At 29.1% G+C, this 16,840-nt stretch overlaps 1 protein-coding gene across 2 annotated transcripts in view; it reads left to right on the top strand.

Annotated features, from left to right (window-relative positions):
• LOC107440233 (uncharacterized) overlaps positions 1-16,840 on the top strand; it is a 513,892-nt gene that overhangs the window by 450,868 nt on the left and 46,184 nt on the right. For both annotated transcript variants that reach the window (XM_087165502.1, XM_087165503.1), the window contains 3 exons: positions 717-914; positions 10,568-10,717; positions 16,385-16,471. In XM_087165502.1, the coding sequence (XP_087021628.1) occupies positions 717-914; positions 10,568-10,717; positions 16,385-16,471 (435 nt within the window). The remainder of the gene's footprint in view (positions 1-716; positions 915-10,567; positions 10,718-16,384; positions 16,472-16,840) is intronic.

Raw genomic sequence — 16,840 nt, 5'->3', positions numbered from 1 at the left:
AAGTTAATTTTGTAATATAATTTTGTAATTTTGTAATATAAAAATTGAAAAAATAGGTAAAATAAACATATTTTATATTTACATTTATATTTAACCTATAAATTTTCTTATTAATGATAAATTTATCAATGCCGAATTAAAATAATATACTCAAATTCATTTAAAATGACTTAATTTTAATATAAACAAAGTTTTAAATTATATTATTATGCTTTATTAAAACTAAATACGAATGGGTAGACTCGCCCCGCGAATTCTGGCTTTTTGTTTACAACAGCAAAACTTACATTCTTTTTGTTTTTTTTTCATATAAAATTAATGTAATCTTAGTCTTAGATAAGTTTATCACTTAACCAAAGTGAAAATAGTAATAATAATAATATACTTACGGAGCACCAACTAAAAGTTTGCTGATTTTCAATACAAATCTCTCAAAAGACGTTTGAACAGGTCGGTTAAAAAGACGCCAAATAAATAAAAACGGATCAAACTACTACAGCGCCATCTTTCTTAGAGTCTGAACTAAGTCCTCCGTCGGTAAAAATTTTTTTATTTGCAATTTAAAATAGTGAAAATTAAATAAAACTAAAATGGGTAGACTCGACCCTGGATGGGTAGACTCGCCCCGGTTTACGGTAGTCATATTTTTGCAGTAGTTTTTATAACATTCTCAACAAAAATATTGTAATTTAATTTAATTCTTCCTTTTTTTTCAGGTAAAACGCACACAATGATCGGAAAAAGTGATTCCACTCAAGATTTAGGTGTGATGCCATGCGCCATTTCTTGGCTGTTCCGTCTTATTTACGAACAGAGACAGAAAACTGGTGCTCGTTTTTCTGTTCGTGCCTCAGCTTTAGAGCTTTCTGGAAGGAATGAAATGCTGAGGGACCTACTTTCTGAATATGCAGCAGGTAAATCAGAACTTTTGAAACATTTCTTTGGATAAGAACGTTTTAAGGCAAAGAATTCTTTTCTAAGAAAAGTTTTGTTCCGAATAGTGTCGAATTTACAAATACTTTTTGGAGATTAGGAAACATTTGTCAGCCGAAATAGATTCACTAAAGTATGTTAAATCAGCTCCATCAGTTGAAAGAAAGTTTAAATCCCATAATTTTCTTGAAAGCAAATATATATATATATATATATATATATATATATATATATATATATATATATATATATATATATATATATATATATATATATATATAAAAGTAAAATATGACAAAATTTGAAAAACTAAGTTTATTAAATATTTTTAGGTATATATTGAAATGTTAGATGAACTGTTATTTTTTCTTTCATCGTTAATGCACATCTTTAAATTTTTTTAAAAAAATTAGAAAAACAATTATGGATATAGAGAGATTTTTTTTTCATTTGAGAAACTACATTTTTCATGTCCATTTACATTTAGCCTTGCTCAGTCCACTATATCTATTAGTTTCATGCTTACTATGTTTTAGTCATACGTTTTAATCAATTTAAAACATACGCTTTTAAAATGGCTTGAAAGAGGAAAATAGCTTTGTTTTCGTCGAATCTAAAAGTAATAATGTATAACGCTTTCACCTCTATAGTATACCATAGTCATACAGCTATGTACGCAGTTAGGATTTTCAAGACAAAAACTGTTAAATAAAAATTGATTTTATTGTCATTTTTCTATGTTCAATTAAAGTACCCATATAAAAATAAAAAATATCGTATTCAAACTGTGAGGAAAATCGTTTATTGACAGTTTTCACATGATACGGTTCAGCAATCATTCAAAATTTTAACCGTGCCAACTAGGCTCATAGCCACTGAGAATCGAACTCATGTTCTTCGAAAACTTGAATCTAAAGCACGTGATAAGAATTAGGAATTCATATTTTTATTTTCCATCATCGTTTGCCAAACACAACAGCGAATACCTAATAATCTTATGGCAATAAGTGTGTGGTGAACACCTTATAAAGCCTTGCAGCTGAGTACACACTTTTAAGGAGAAGGATAATCTGTCAATCTCATGACCGACTGAATGGGGGTTCGAAACGCAGCATTGACACCACAATATTTCCTCCATTCCTTCAACTCATGAGAAGTTTCCAGTGTCCTGAATGACCCAAAACTATTGGAATACGAAACGCTCATTCGCGTATAGATGAGAGCAATGCAGAGCTGCTTTACACAAAAAAGTTTGGTATTTTCTATCTCACACAATAGATGGCACCACTAAATAAACTGTCTAAGTCACACTTCACGTTTCACTTGACAAAATCCAACTCAACCACAACCTAACTCCAATGTCTAGTTACGGTTTCGAACCATGCTAATTGTAAATGGTTACAAAACTGTGTAATTTTGTTTTTCAACCATGAATTGTTCAATTGAAAACGATTTCAGGTCTATAAATGTAAAAATAAAATTATCTTAACCTGAAGTTTTAAGGTTAATTGGCTGGACAGATTGCTACGGGTTATTTTACTGAAATTTCAAAAATGAAATTCTGACAGTGCGGTTAAATTCAAGGCATTTGAATGCTGAAGTTTGTTTTACAATGCTAAATATCAAATGCCTTCTTGTCTCTAAATCCCTTCTATTTAACATATTTAAACCAACACATTTTGCTAATACCTATCAAATCTTCACTTAAGATTACACTGTATTCTTAACCAACATGGATTTAATGACATTCTTGAATTATTCTGTTTAGTTTTACTGAATTTTAAGTGGAAAAAAAATTATGTCAATAATTTTTATAAATTTGTCATAAAAAGCTTACTAATAACTTTCTTAACATATCTAGCAGTTTTTATTAAAATATCTATAAATTTTAAAAAAAATTACAATTAAGTCTTATGATAGAGAGTTATAAAATTAAATTGATTATTTAATCTATAGTCACTTATAAAAATAGTTAGTAAAATAAATATGGAACCAATTCTAACCTAACAATACAGTATGAATAAACACTCCTAACGATATTTATTTTAATTAATTTTAAAGCTTAATAAATATTAATTTCTATTTACATTTTGAGCTTAATTCCAATTACCTAAAATTTCAAAGGCAATCTACTTCTTGAGAATTCTTTTAATTATCTTTACTTAGTAGAAAAATATTATTTTATTAATTCAAACGAATTAAATTTTTATTCGAAAAAAAATATATAAAATTCTGGAGGAGAGACAAGAACTTTAAAAAGATTTCGGAGGTACACATTTTATAACCATCATAGAAAAATAATGAAATTCATTTTGTTCTCAACTTTATAAAGAAGAAAATAATTTAAAATGTGTTAAAACATTAGATATTTCTTAATGTTTCAAAGCATTTCCTAATGTTTTAAAAAAATAATCGGCACAAAAATAATCGATTTTAAAGAATAAAAAACCTAAAAATTGAAAAAAACTAGATTAATTAAATAATTCATTAATAAGTTTAATTAATTAATTAAAAGAATTAAATTTATTAATTAATAAAATAATTTAATTAATTTAAATAATTAAATTAAAAATTAATAAATGAAATTGATTAATTAAGAGAATTAAAAGATTAATTAATAAATTATACTGATTAATGAAAATAATTAAATAATTAATTAATTAATTAAATACTTTACAATATTAATATAATGTAGTGCAAAAATATTCTAATGAGTGATGCGTTGGTAATTAACACACATTATTATCACGGAAAGCGTAGTAGTGCATGTTTAGGGTAGAAATGTTGCTATACACCACAAATCCTCTTATTAAAAACGATGAATATGAAAAGCGGTAATTAAAAAAAAAAAATAAGAATTCACTTCATTTATTTTAAGAACCTTTATTACCAATACGCAAAAATTTTCGGAAAAATTTTTGAATGATAAATAACAGAAATGTTTAAATTGTCCACATTATATCCCATATTCCTTACTTGAAATAAGGTAGGATACCCGGTCAAAAGTTGGGAGATATGCAATTAAATTGTTAATAGAAGTGAATGTAATCATAATTACTAAAGTGTAATCAAAATTAGAAGCAATCATAATTACTCGCAATTGTAGATAATTATTACTTTTAGTCATAGTTCAATATTATTCAATGTCTATCTCCACGGTTGAAATTGTGATCGCTAAATTCGATTGCTTGCAATTACAATTACAAGCAATTGATTGCTCTATTGAAATCGTCGAGAAAATGTGTTACAGTATACACCTTTATAAAAAAAGTAGTTACTCGAATAAAGAGTAATTATTATTTTTATAGTTTTGTGTTATCGATATTTATTTTACTGTGATTTGGAAAAAGTATCTTTGTGAACTTGTAAAATCTATTGTAAAATCTTTTGAACTTGTAAATAGAGTAAAATATATTTAGAAATTTTATTACCGAAGAGGAGAGAATGTTAAGACTAAATTTATCGTGAAAGAATATTAATCACAAATGTAAAGAACTTAAAAACTGAAAGAATGAGAAATAATTTTGATAAAACGATGTCAAATAGAATTAAAATTGGATGAAAATAAAAATAACATTCATTTACGATGGTTAAAAATCGGTTTTATAAATTTTTTTTCGGTCTTAAGTATCAAATATTACACAAGTATTCTGAGTAATCAGCGTGAGGATTATTTCATAGTTAAAATAATTATCCCTTAATTCATTTCAATAAATTAAATAAGCGCAATAAAAATTGTTACCGAGGCTTAATATTAATGCCCACCATTTTTATTATTTTCTCCAAGCTGTGTAATCTTACACGATTTCCTTTAAGAAGCACCTTGTAAACAATTATAATGTTTCGCTAGGGGATTCAAATTTGAGTCGATAAGCTAGATAGTTCGTAAAGTCTGAAAAATAAAAAAGCAAAATAAAGCTTTCCGTTGAATTTAACTTTAATTAAATAGAGCTAATTGTTATCTTCTATACATAAGTTCTTTCAGTGCAAGTCGATTACAAAAGACAACATTGCGAAAAAACGTCATAAAAAGTATCGTCATTTTCTGTTAGCTTTTTACTTGGTTTTTTCTCTCTTAAGAAGTTGTTAAAATTAACAACGCTGGCGCGAAAAATAATTACTCCATTGCGTCTCCCTTTTTAGTGTCTTCTTACGCCTTTTTTTAAAAAGGGGGTATTCAGGTACCCCCCCCCCTTCTCTACCTGCTACTACTTCGCAATTTGAAATAGAAGTGGAGGTGTGGGAGTTGCTTTAATAAACTAGAAAACGTAATGTGCACGGTATTGTCAGAACGTTCTTTTGTGGACCAAGCCACAAGGGAATTTTGTGAAGAAAAGAAACTTAGAATGGAACGATGGAAGCTGAAAGCTAAAAGATGGAAGCTGATGCAGACGATCTTTCCGAATTTTGTATTTCAAGGGAGAAAAGTAAGGAAACAGTTTATAAAAATAAGTCACCCTTTTGTTCGCTTTTTTCCTTATCTGGATATTCCACAGCAGAATTAAAAGATAATCCAAGCTGGCTCAGAAGAAAAATACGCATATTTTAATGCATTTGGTTCGAGAATAAGAATAGGGTTTCTAACATTGCGTTTTTGCCGAAAAAGTTGAATTGAGTTGTTTTTTATAAGAAGAAACACAATCGATCGTTTTGTTCTGTAAGTGAAGAACAAGAAATGGGGTAATTAATTGAATGCAGCTTATTTTCAATGTTTCGAGAAAAATCAAACAAAACAACGAAACTTTATTAGAATATTTCGCTAATTTCATCAACAAATAAGGAATTTTTATTTAATTAAACTAACTAGATAATTTCAATGCGAAAAGAAAAATGAATTTATCGTAAATTTTTATTTAAAAAGTAGTGCATTAGAATTAGGGAGACAAAATTTTTCCTTTGCATAATTCGCAAGTTCTGCATTTATTTTCAGACTTTTTTTTTTTTTTTTTTTTATAAAACGAACACGGAAATTCTTTAAATGAAATTATTTTAATTTCATTAGAAACCATTTCTTGTTTTCAATATATTATTTAAAATCACTTTTTTAAAACTGGTTATACAAGCAAATATTACTGATAATTATTATTCATGTAATATTATTCATTTTTTTCTGCCTGACCGGTTTATGAATAAAACTGACAAAAATCTTTTTTAAAAATTTAAGCTCCATTTTAAAAAAAAAAACTTAGAAGACTTAAAATATATTATTAAAATAACTAACACTCATTAATTTTAATCTATCATTATTTAACTTTCAAATTGACATCAGAAAAAATATAATTATTTTCTGCATGAAAAGTTTACTTAACTTCGTAATTACTCATTTCAAAGACTTTTTAAGACATGATTAATAAAAAAAAATTTAAATTTTGACATCATTCTAATTAATTTTTTGCTACGATGATGCATCGTTTTATATTAAACTTTACGCAATGAAACTTAGGCCAAAAGCTGATAAATATTCAAATTTAAAAAAAAAAATATCTAAAATATTTTAATGTCACATAGAAAATTGATAATATAAAATAAGAATTATTTCCTTAAAGCTAAATTAATTTTTTTTATATTTTGTCAGGGAGTAATAATAATTAAATCTTACATCACATACCTCTCTCTCTCTTTCATACTGATATTGATATTAACTTACTATAGCCTGAGATTAAGTTGTTCAAGATAATACAATTTTTTTTAAATACTTTATTAAAATTTACACCTTCTCAAATGTGAACCATTTGCTCTGATAATCATCGAAATACCACCTCTGAATGCTTAATAGTCATTTGTGGCTGAAGGCAGTCATGCGGTCACAAAAAGCTAAAAAATATTTTTTTTTAAAATTATTATTAAAAATTGCAAGTTTTCAGTAAGGGGAGATGTCTGGAGAATATGGTGTGTTAAGCAGTAATTCTGCAAGAGCAATAGATAAAGACTTCACTCACTCCATTGGTTGAAAGCCGGGGATTATGAGTTTGAGCCTGGCAATTGGTTAAACAACCTGGTTGTATAAGCAGCAAGGCGCACGTTAGATCTATCGTGGCTGAAAGCCCTCTTGTTGCTTGTGGGTGGAAACTTGGAGTGAAGGGTACCAGCTCAGGCATTGTTCATGTCGTCCGACCAGGGTTAAAATAACGTGGCATTTCATCCATAACTGTTAGAAGACAGAGCTCTGAAAACGGGGCTGTGTGCTTGGACACGATTGAGTGGCATAAATCAGTCCTCAATTTTTTTTTCGTTACTGCTTTTATGGTACGAGTTTAGTACGTTTATTTCTGTGTCATCATTGAGAAAATAAAATTTACTAATTTTCCAATGGTATATAATTTACCAAAAGTGCAATAAAAACTTTGGACTTAAAATTTCAATTTGTTGTCCTGTAACGATCCTTCTTCTGATTATTAAAGTTATCGTGGATTAGAGTGTATTTCATGTGATCTACTAAACGTTTTTTATGTATGATAAACTACGTTGCATCAACAAATTTTTTCTATTTATGTCGAAAAATTAATGGCTGAATTAGAAGATAGAGCAATAACAGCTATAACATTTTCTAATCAACAAACTCTATATTTAATAACAATTCAATAGATTCTTTTATATAAATTTAAATTCTGCTATTCCTCCGAAAATCATGTACGCGCAATTTTAGAGAAAAACTGCAAATAAAACATTTTATGTCACAAAACGTCAATTGATATTTTCCCAACAGTTCCGAGAGTGAAATAAAATATCGAAAAAAGAAATTTTTATAAAAGTATTTTTTCTTTTCCTTTGAAAAATAATATTTTTTTTTTAAAATAACCATGATAATGTGTTAACTTCAAGTCTCATAGAAAACTAAAATAAATTCTTCTTTAATAAAACTCTAATTTTCATAAATAGTTTTACTGCAAAAATTAATAGTAATTGCAACCAAACACAAGTTTAAAATGATTAAAATAAATTTTCTCCTACATAATGCTACTTTCCAAAAAGCAGAAGGAAAAAAAAACGAGCAGGTTTAAATATTAAAATATTGTTCTATAATCTTTCAAACAGAACTTTTTCTGTGGTATTTATCGAATTAATCGATCTTAAATGAAAATGTTTTCTGAGATTTCTATATAATACTGAGCAGGTCTTACATTGTACAAGCAGGACGCCCTAATTTCATAAAGTCTCCCTACTGCCAAAAACGGGGAAAAGACTAGAATTTCCTCATCGGGAATCGAAACCCAAAGACATTGAAAGGTGGTTTTTTTCCTTTCTTCTTATATGCAGTGGAACCAAACTGCATTAACATGATGCAACCGGGCTCCATCAGTTTGTACATCCAATTACTATGCTTCTCTTCCATAAGGGCAAGAAATGCACCAAGCATCCCCTACACCTCTAACTCCAAGAAGAAAAAAAGAAAAAAGAAGACCTTGCATCGGGGTCTGGAAGATCGAAGCCTCAAGAGGATTGAAGTAGGAAACCTCTTCCTGTTGCCTCAGGGATGAAAGACTCGTGAAAAGAAACCTTACCAACGGTTCGTTGACCACTGGCCAGAGAGCTGTAAAAATGGTCGCCTGAAGAACTGTTCACATTGAGGTATCGAAATCTCCGATAAGTTACATCTGTCCGAATTCCAATGGGTAAACATTTTGTTGGGGGATGCTAGAATTTGTTAGTTATGTAAGTGTAAACATAGATCTTCTCAAGATACAGAAGAAGTACTTCATTGGTTAAGCCTTGTATCTGTACCTGTAGAGAAAAAATTCTATGTCTTTTTGTATCTTAACGGGACAAACCTGCATCACATAACTATAATTAAATAAATCACGTGTTGCCTTGTATCGGTTAATCAACAATTTTTCTTCTTCGTTCATTCATTTGTTTGAAATCTCTTCATTCAATTATTTTTCATTCGTTCCTTCAATTATTTTTCATTTGCTCCTTCAATTATTTGTTCTTTCATTTATAAGACGGTAAAAATGATTTATCAGAAAAATTGCTGTCGTGGAAATGATATTTGCTATTGTTAGTTACGTAAGTGAGAGTATATTTATCTTCTCAAGATGCAGAATAAAGCAGCCTAATCTATGCTAAGAGAAGATATTCTACGTCAATCTGTACGAAAAGTAATATCTACTTTTCTACAGCAAATAATAAAATAATTCGTTTCATCATCATTTGTGCCTTTATTCATTTCTTCCCTCATTCAATAAGCGGTAAAAATGGTTTTCTGACTAACTAACAAAATCTGAATCATCATCTTCAAAAATTTAATTGTGTCTCAATTCCAAAGGCTTGCTAATTATTAAGAAGATAATTCGTTATCTATGTGTTTATTTGTACATTATCCAACATACAAGCAGAAGAAGCTCTTCGTCAACTAATATTTCTTTATCTACAGAGAAGTATATCAGTTTTATATTTGGAAAAATATACGTTACAGCTATAGAATAAAATAAAAAGCTTTTTCCTATCAATAATTAAGTTAACAGAATTTTTTGTTGTTTCTTTCTATAATTTACCCAGTCAATAATTTTCTAATTTGCGCTTTATTTTATTCCTCTATCGATTATTTTTTTTATTATAATATTATTTATCATCATAAATAGGCTATACAGTTAGTATCCCTTTTTATAACTACCTAACCCGCTTTTCTGGCATTGGCTATTTCGCTTCCCTTGCCTAAGCTTGTGGCTCCAAATCGTTCAAACCGTTGTTTTCTCCAAACCGTTGTTTTCTCCTAACTATTGTTCGCTTCTAACCGTTGTTCGTTCTGACTTCGATGCCCGAAACATGGTTCGAAGCAACAAACAATCGATGCAACCACTTCTCTTGTCTTAAATCTGGGAAATAGGGCAAAATAAACCTTAAGTCGGGGCCATTGGCCGAAAATCCCATAACGATGGCAAAAGGAAGAAAAAAACATGGCCAGTATCAAAGCGGTTTGCTCATACAGAGAAAAGTTTAAATTTTTAAACTTGCTTCATTAGCACAAAATAAGTAAAACAAATACAACATATGCATTGTCAAATTTTGAATGATATTAGAAAATGAATTCAGTACTTAGTATTATTTTCTTCTAATTTGCACCTCTCTACTTGTAGAAGATTAACGTGTGAAAGATTTAATCACACTAATAACTGACTTTATTACACGCAATATGAGTCATAACACTTAATTTTTATAGTGTTTCCAGGTTAAAACTCTTGTTTGAGGTGAAGACTAGCCGATGTTCCCAATAACAGACCTGAAAGCAAGACAGAAAAACGAATAAACTAATAGTAAAAACCGTTTCAATTATCGCTGGTTTTCGAGAGGAGTATATATAAAATAAGCTATTACTTTTCTTAATTATAAACTATTCATTACTTTTTACCATTCCTCGAATGGGAAACAGTCAAATATGTATGTAATAACTGCTAAAAATTCTTGGTAATCATGAAACTTTTACTATTTTACTAGAATGAAATGATACCAATTTTTGCTCTTTTTCATCCTAATATATATAAGCTTTCTGCTCTGCCTTAAAGAGCTATCGTCACTATAAAAATATAATCATCGCTAATTTAGATTCCTACATTAAGTCTGTTTGCTAAGGAAATATTATTTTTTTAACAATGAAGTTTTTTATTATTTAACTGGATTTTTTTTCTGCACCTAGGCACAGAAGGAAGTGGTACTTCACCTGGAGTTTATTTGCGAGACGATCCTATATTTGGTGCTCAACTGATCAATCAAAGTGAACTTCGAGCACCGACAGCTGAAAAAGCTGCGTATCTTCTGGATGCAGCCTTGGCAGCCAGGTCGAGAGGTAATATTATTTATGACATTCCTTAAATATGCTTTTTATGAAGAAAAGAAACGATAAAATCGTGCAAATGAAGTCACTTTCTGAACTTTAATTAAGTTTCTATTTGAGTAAGAGGAATTCGGTTTTATGAGTGAATTGGGTGTATAAGTGTTTATTTTCCTCCAATTTCTTACTTTAACTGAAGTAATAACCATTATATGCGTTAATAGTTACTATTATAAGTAATGCCATTTATTTTATTTTATGACCGTCAACGAACAGTCTATTAGTGAGTTTCTGGATTTATCGTTCGTAATAATTGTACATTTGAGCCAAGCTTGAGCTCAATGCTAGTATACTTCATTCTTTTTTATTAAAACTCCATCTTTTAGTTGTTCTAGTTTTGCAAATAAAGAAGAAAAAAAATGACAAAGTTATAGCCGATCAGCTGCAGTTCCACAGTCACTTTTCGTTTATAGAATTACCGAATAAATTTTAGTTTTACTCCATTTCAGAGTTCCTTTTTTTCCCAAATTTATAATTTGCTTGTTTATCAATTATTGGTGAAAACTCAGTGAGCAACTCTTTTCAATTTTGTTGGCTGGTAATGCATAGTTTTTCATTATCGTCATATTTTCTGTATCAATTTTAAATGTATACATATATTTTATTTCAATTTGGATTGAAATTATTGTTAGTTTTTCGTGTTAGAAGTTCATCATATAGATCAAATATATAAATATCTTTCTAGCATCTATATGGAAATCTAAGTATAAAAAACTTCATTTTCTAGAAACAAAGGTAAAGACAAATCATGAAAAAAGAGCATTTAAATAAAACAGGGTTTAAAAATATACCGTCTGCCGGAAATGCTTTGTCTTCACAATAATGACGTCATTCCTATTCTCTCAAGACAGAAGGTGCCTATGGGCAAGCCCATCATAAATCGCGACGGACTTAATACTTTATTGAATGGGCTTTCGCCACTTCTGGGGCGGACGTAAATAACAGGAGGGGCAAAAGGGGGATGCGCCCACTGATACACATTTAAGCCCAACACCCTTCTGAAGACGCTTAAAAAAGTGCGTGAACGGACTTTCAAAAAATGTCCATTTTTACTGGATCCTTTGCGAATATTCATGAGAAAAAAGAAGAGGGGGGATCAATACAAAGCCCCTTCTGGTTCATCCCCCCAACACCCCACAGTCCCTTCATATATCTTCTTAAGCTGCTGTAATGGAAGCTAAAAGCAGCCTTGAACGTGACTAGAAAAAATAGAACCAACCCGTTCGGGTTAGGCTTAGTTTCTAGCTTCTGTTGACTTGTGTTGCCTTATATTCTTATTGTTTGCTATTTCTTCGCTGCCTTAAAAATTACTGAAGAAAAATGCTAATACCTTTTTTTTTCTTCTTTTTTTTTTAAAAAAAAAAAAGAAAAAATTATAACGAAATATACTTTCCGATTTTTTCATCTCTTTTTTTTATTTATTTATTTCAAACATTCTTTCTTTTTGTTTCTGTTTTACTTTCGCAAAGTCTTCTTTTATTATCGTTTGCAAACGAAACAAAAAAAATTAAATTACTGTTTACAGATGTTGTAACTGATACTTAGCATGGATTATAGTATGGATGCCAACGGGGAGAAAAATGATGGCGAAAATATAGTACTATCAATTTAGTAGTTCAAACAATTTTAAACGTAATTCTCTTGTCATTTATTTTTATCATTTGTTGAGATTTTTATTCCCTTGTGATTATCAGTGTTCCGTGGATTACGTTTTGTTTCTATTATTCTGCTTTATCAGATTCCATATTAATATATCGTGCTCAATGAGTTAAGACAGAAAAAAAAGAGTAAACAGAAGGAAAACATTTCAAATAAAATTTTGTAAGTATTTTTATACTAGGCATCATAGAATTCAGATGCAGTGAATTATTCAAAACAACAATAAATCTTCTTAGGAATAAACTTCAAAGCAACTAACAACAAGAAGTTATATATTTGTATTTTATTTATTATTTTGATAGTTTATTTATTAAAGCATACATTTTATGCATTCTGACATATAAATATTCAAAAATACGTTGATTTTTTTTTCATTCTTATGACTCATAACTTCAAATTTATTTAAATTTCGTATTATTTTCGAAAGGAGTAACATTTATTATCTTGAAAGATTTCTTGCAAACTTAACTTTACAAAAGAAGAAACATTCTTTGAAATCTAAACAATATATAATTAAGTTATAGAACATTTTTCTTATTCTGCGTATTTCTTGGATTTATACTTATGAACAAAATAAAAATGTATTAGATAAGTGTAATATGTAATATCGATAATTTATTATTAAAAGACTTTGTATCAAGCCTCAGATATTTTTCATGTTTAAAAAAAATAGAAAATCGAAGAAAAAAACTAGGAGGTTTGGCCCCCTATTTGCTTCGCACATCAACCCCTTCGTTTGCTTCCCAATCTTCCACCTTTTTTGTCTTCCTTAAAGTCTATATTTTCAAAAAAAATTTATAAATAAATAAACAAAATAAAAAAATCATTTTATTTAAAAAATATATCATTATTATAATTTTATATCAGAAAATTCTGGTAATACGTTAATATAAACAAAACAAGAGATTACTTACCTGGATTTGAAAAAATATCAACTGCACTAGGAGAAAATATTTAAAATTGGTCATGCAGAACATATGACACAATAAGAAATATTAAATGAAAAGTAATTTTTCTTGTTAACAATACAAAACGATAACCTTATATTCCTCACCTGTCTTTAAAATAAAATAAAAAATACAGGAAGTTTTGTTGTTCTTTTTTGACTCCATAGCAGAACGTGACTATTTCTTTTTTTCGTCTGTTCTTTCCTCTTTTATGCATTACTCCATTGAATTCGGAGTTAGGAGTCTTTAATGAATTTAAACATTCTATTTTCAGATAAGAAATTAGTGTTTCGGCGCATAGTGCACTCAAAAGCGAAACAACTGCCGCCATCTTCAAACGAATTTTCGTCAGCGAAAACAAATAATTATTTTGAAAAATAAGTCGAAACATGATGAGAAAAAAAAATTAGAAATCAATACAAGTGAATCTTCTACCGGAAGTTAAAACAACCTCTGCAAATACTGCCACCTTCTGTTAAAAACACGAAACACGGTCGAGACTAAAGTCAATTGTTATAACAGTTAAAATTGGAAACGGTTTTTATTTCTTTTGAGTTGTTTATGTTTTTAAAATTTTTCGATGAAATGTTAAGATTTATATCTAGCAACATCTAATCTCTATCTCCCTCGCTTTTTTTTCTTTTTTTTAAATCGCGATACTTTTTAAACAAATTAAAATCCCCCCAAAAAAGAGCTCAAGAGTTTATAAACAAAAATGGTCCTTTCAGCTCGTCAAATTTCAATTCTGTAGTTGCCGCTCTGCTGTTCGCTAATAATTGATTCTTATTTTTTTCACTCCATTGTAATCCTTACATATTTTTCAAAACACTTATGCAATTTCAAAACTTAAAAAAGTTTTACAGTTTTTGCACTGCAAAGCAAAATGTCACGTTAAGTTGGACACTCAAAATAGCAACGATGCTTAATATTTTTTAATATGGGGATTATTTAAATAATTTTATGTGTCTACAAGGAGTGTAAATGATAGTAATTTTCTGACAAAATCCATATTCAATCAATCCTGCCACGAGAAGATTCTCTATCCAAACGAAACGATGACGAAGATAAAAAAATAAAAAAATTAGCAATTGACATTCCGCTTTTTCGTATGTTTTGCATATGAACCTGTAGAGAATCATAATCGTTGTGCAATAACGTGGGATTTTAAGCATCAATGATAAATCTTTCTAACATAGAGAAAATATCGAATTAAACTGAATGAATGGCTACTTTATTAACGTTTAAAATACAAACATTACACTTTTAGGAGGAAAGCAAGGCAATTAAACACCAGCAAAGTTACTCATGTCACTCTCAGCGATATCAATTCAGTGACTAGGGCAAAATTCAATGATAGGAAAATCCAAATCAAACACCAAATCCCTGAAATCAGTACCAACAGAACTCTCACCAGCACACAAACAAGACTCCGGACGGGACACTTTAGGGGGATGAAGATTCATGGTGACGGGACAAGGACTTACTGCCTGTGCAAAAATTGCCCAGACATAGAAATAACCCCCATACATCTTTTCCACTGTCCCGCTATACTGGCAGCAAATAAGTGACAATCCGTGGGCTGACTTATAAGAAGAAAATTGCCTTCAAATTGCAGATGTTGTATATAGGACCTTTGATCACATTAAAAATTATTTTTTGTCCATGACACGACATCAACCATACTTTTAGTAATTTTTAAGCCCATTCAAACACAATATTAGTTCAAATACACTTCAATTCTATTACGGTGCCAATTTCAATCCCATTATCACGTAACTTATCTATTTTTGAGCTAGGCGGCATGATATTCTGGTTCTACTTGAGTAGAGAAATGTTCAATTTAAAATTTTTATTAAAGTTGCAGATCAATATTGCACATCTGGTTCAGGGTGCCAATGCTTTATTTCCGCACTAAACCAACATTTTTTAAAAATAGCTGATAATATTTTCATTAATATCATTATGATTGGTTTTATCTAAGTAAAGAAAAAAATCGTGTAACATAATAGGCAAATTTTAACATAAGTGTAAATCTGATAGATTACAAAAATATCTCGAAAACTTTCTACACAAAAATTAATAATGGATATATATTTGCAAAAGTCAAAACGAAAAAAAAGTTTTGAAGGTTTTTAGGATCATTAAAATCTTTATTTTCTGTACGACGCAGGCTTGAAAAAAGAACTTTCCAATTAAATTTATTCTATCAAAAGTTAAAACACACAAAGAACGAATTGTTGTTTTTCTTGAAACACTAAACTTTTGGACAGCTTAAGAATAACGAAAGAGGGCGAAAAAAAGGGTTTCTTTAATGGATTTTGAAGAAGTAATTATGCATCATTACATTTACACAGCATCTAATCTTAAGCTTTAAGGAATACATTTCAAAAAAAAAGTTGTCTTTAAAGCAAAAAATAACCTTTAACAAGCATGGTTGATACTTTTTTGGCCATTTCTATCGTTAGTAAATTGCGTGACCGACTCCCTTAATTTTGATTGGTCCTTAATGTGGGTAATTTTGTTTCAGTAGCTTTAATTGGTAAAATGAACGTGAAAATGAATTGCAGCTTATTAAGTTAGAAAAAAAATTATATATAAATTATGGAGATATTTAGTAGAAAGGGATTATCAGCAAACTTACAAATGATAGCTAATTTTACAGGGTTATTCCGGGTGAGTGCATACGGGATTTTAAAAGGCTGTAGTATAAAGAGTGTAGAATAAGGTGTGTCTCTTGGATTAAGAAATCCACCTAGAAACTTTTTACTATACATAATATCTCTCATTTTCCTATTATTTCTATCTTGATTTATTATTATTACAAAATCTCACGCTGAAATCATTTTTCCTGTGTTCAGTAAGGACCTGAATGAAACTTTGTTAGTTTCTAAATTTAATGTAAGATTTGTTTCTGCTAAATTCTTTTTCTAACTTTTTTTATAACCTTCTAGATAAATGAACTACCCAACATATAATTTTTTATATATTTTTTTTATATATAATTTTTTAATTTCAGATACAGAAGACGAGGGTCGGAACTCCCATTTCCTTTTCACCCTTCATTTGTATCAGTACAGAGTAGAAAGGAGCGGGAAAGGAGGAGGTGAGATTTATTAATTTTAAAAAGAATACTTTGCTCTTCCTAATCAATATTCTTTGCACTGAAATATCAGAAAAAATTAAAGTCAATTTATTAATTTTGTTTTTTAATTTTATTAATTAATTTTGTCCTATATTCTATCAAATATATTAACATTTTCATTGAAAAAAGTTACTATTAAACCACTAGAATTATATTTATGAACAATGTAAAAATGTTTTAGTATCAGTAACGTTAGACGCAAACATTTTGATTAAGGAAGTTATTGTACCCTTTTAATCTTGAACAGCCCCTGAGATTATTTAAAAATCCACTATATGTGGTTGAAACAATAGAATGAATAATATTTATGAGTTATGTAGAGAAACCAAA

This window comes from Parasteatoda tepidariorum, chromosome 6 (assembly GCF_982258835.1).
Source record: "Parasteatoda tepidariorum strain Cologne lab strain chromosome 6, Ptep-v5.0, whole genome shotgun sequence".
Lineage (NCBI taxonomy): Eukaryota > Metazoa > Arthropoda > Arachnida > Araneae > Theridiidae > Parasteatoda > Parasteatoda tepidariorum.
Note: the sequence above shows the minus strand (reverse complement) of the source record. Positions and strands in the feature narration are given on the sequence as shown.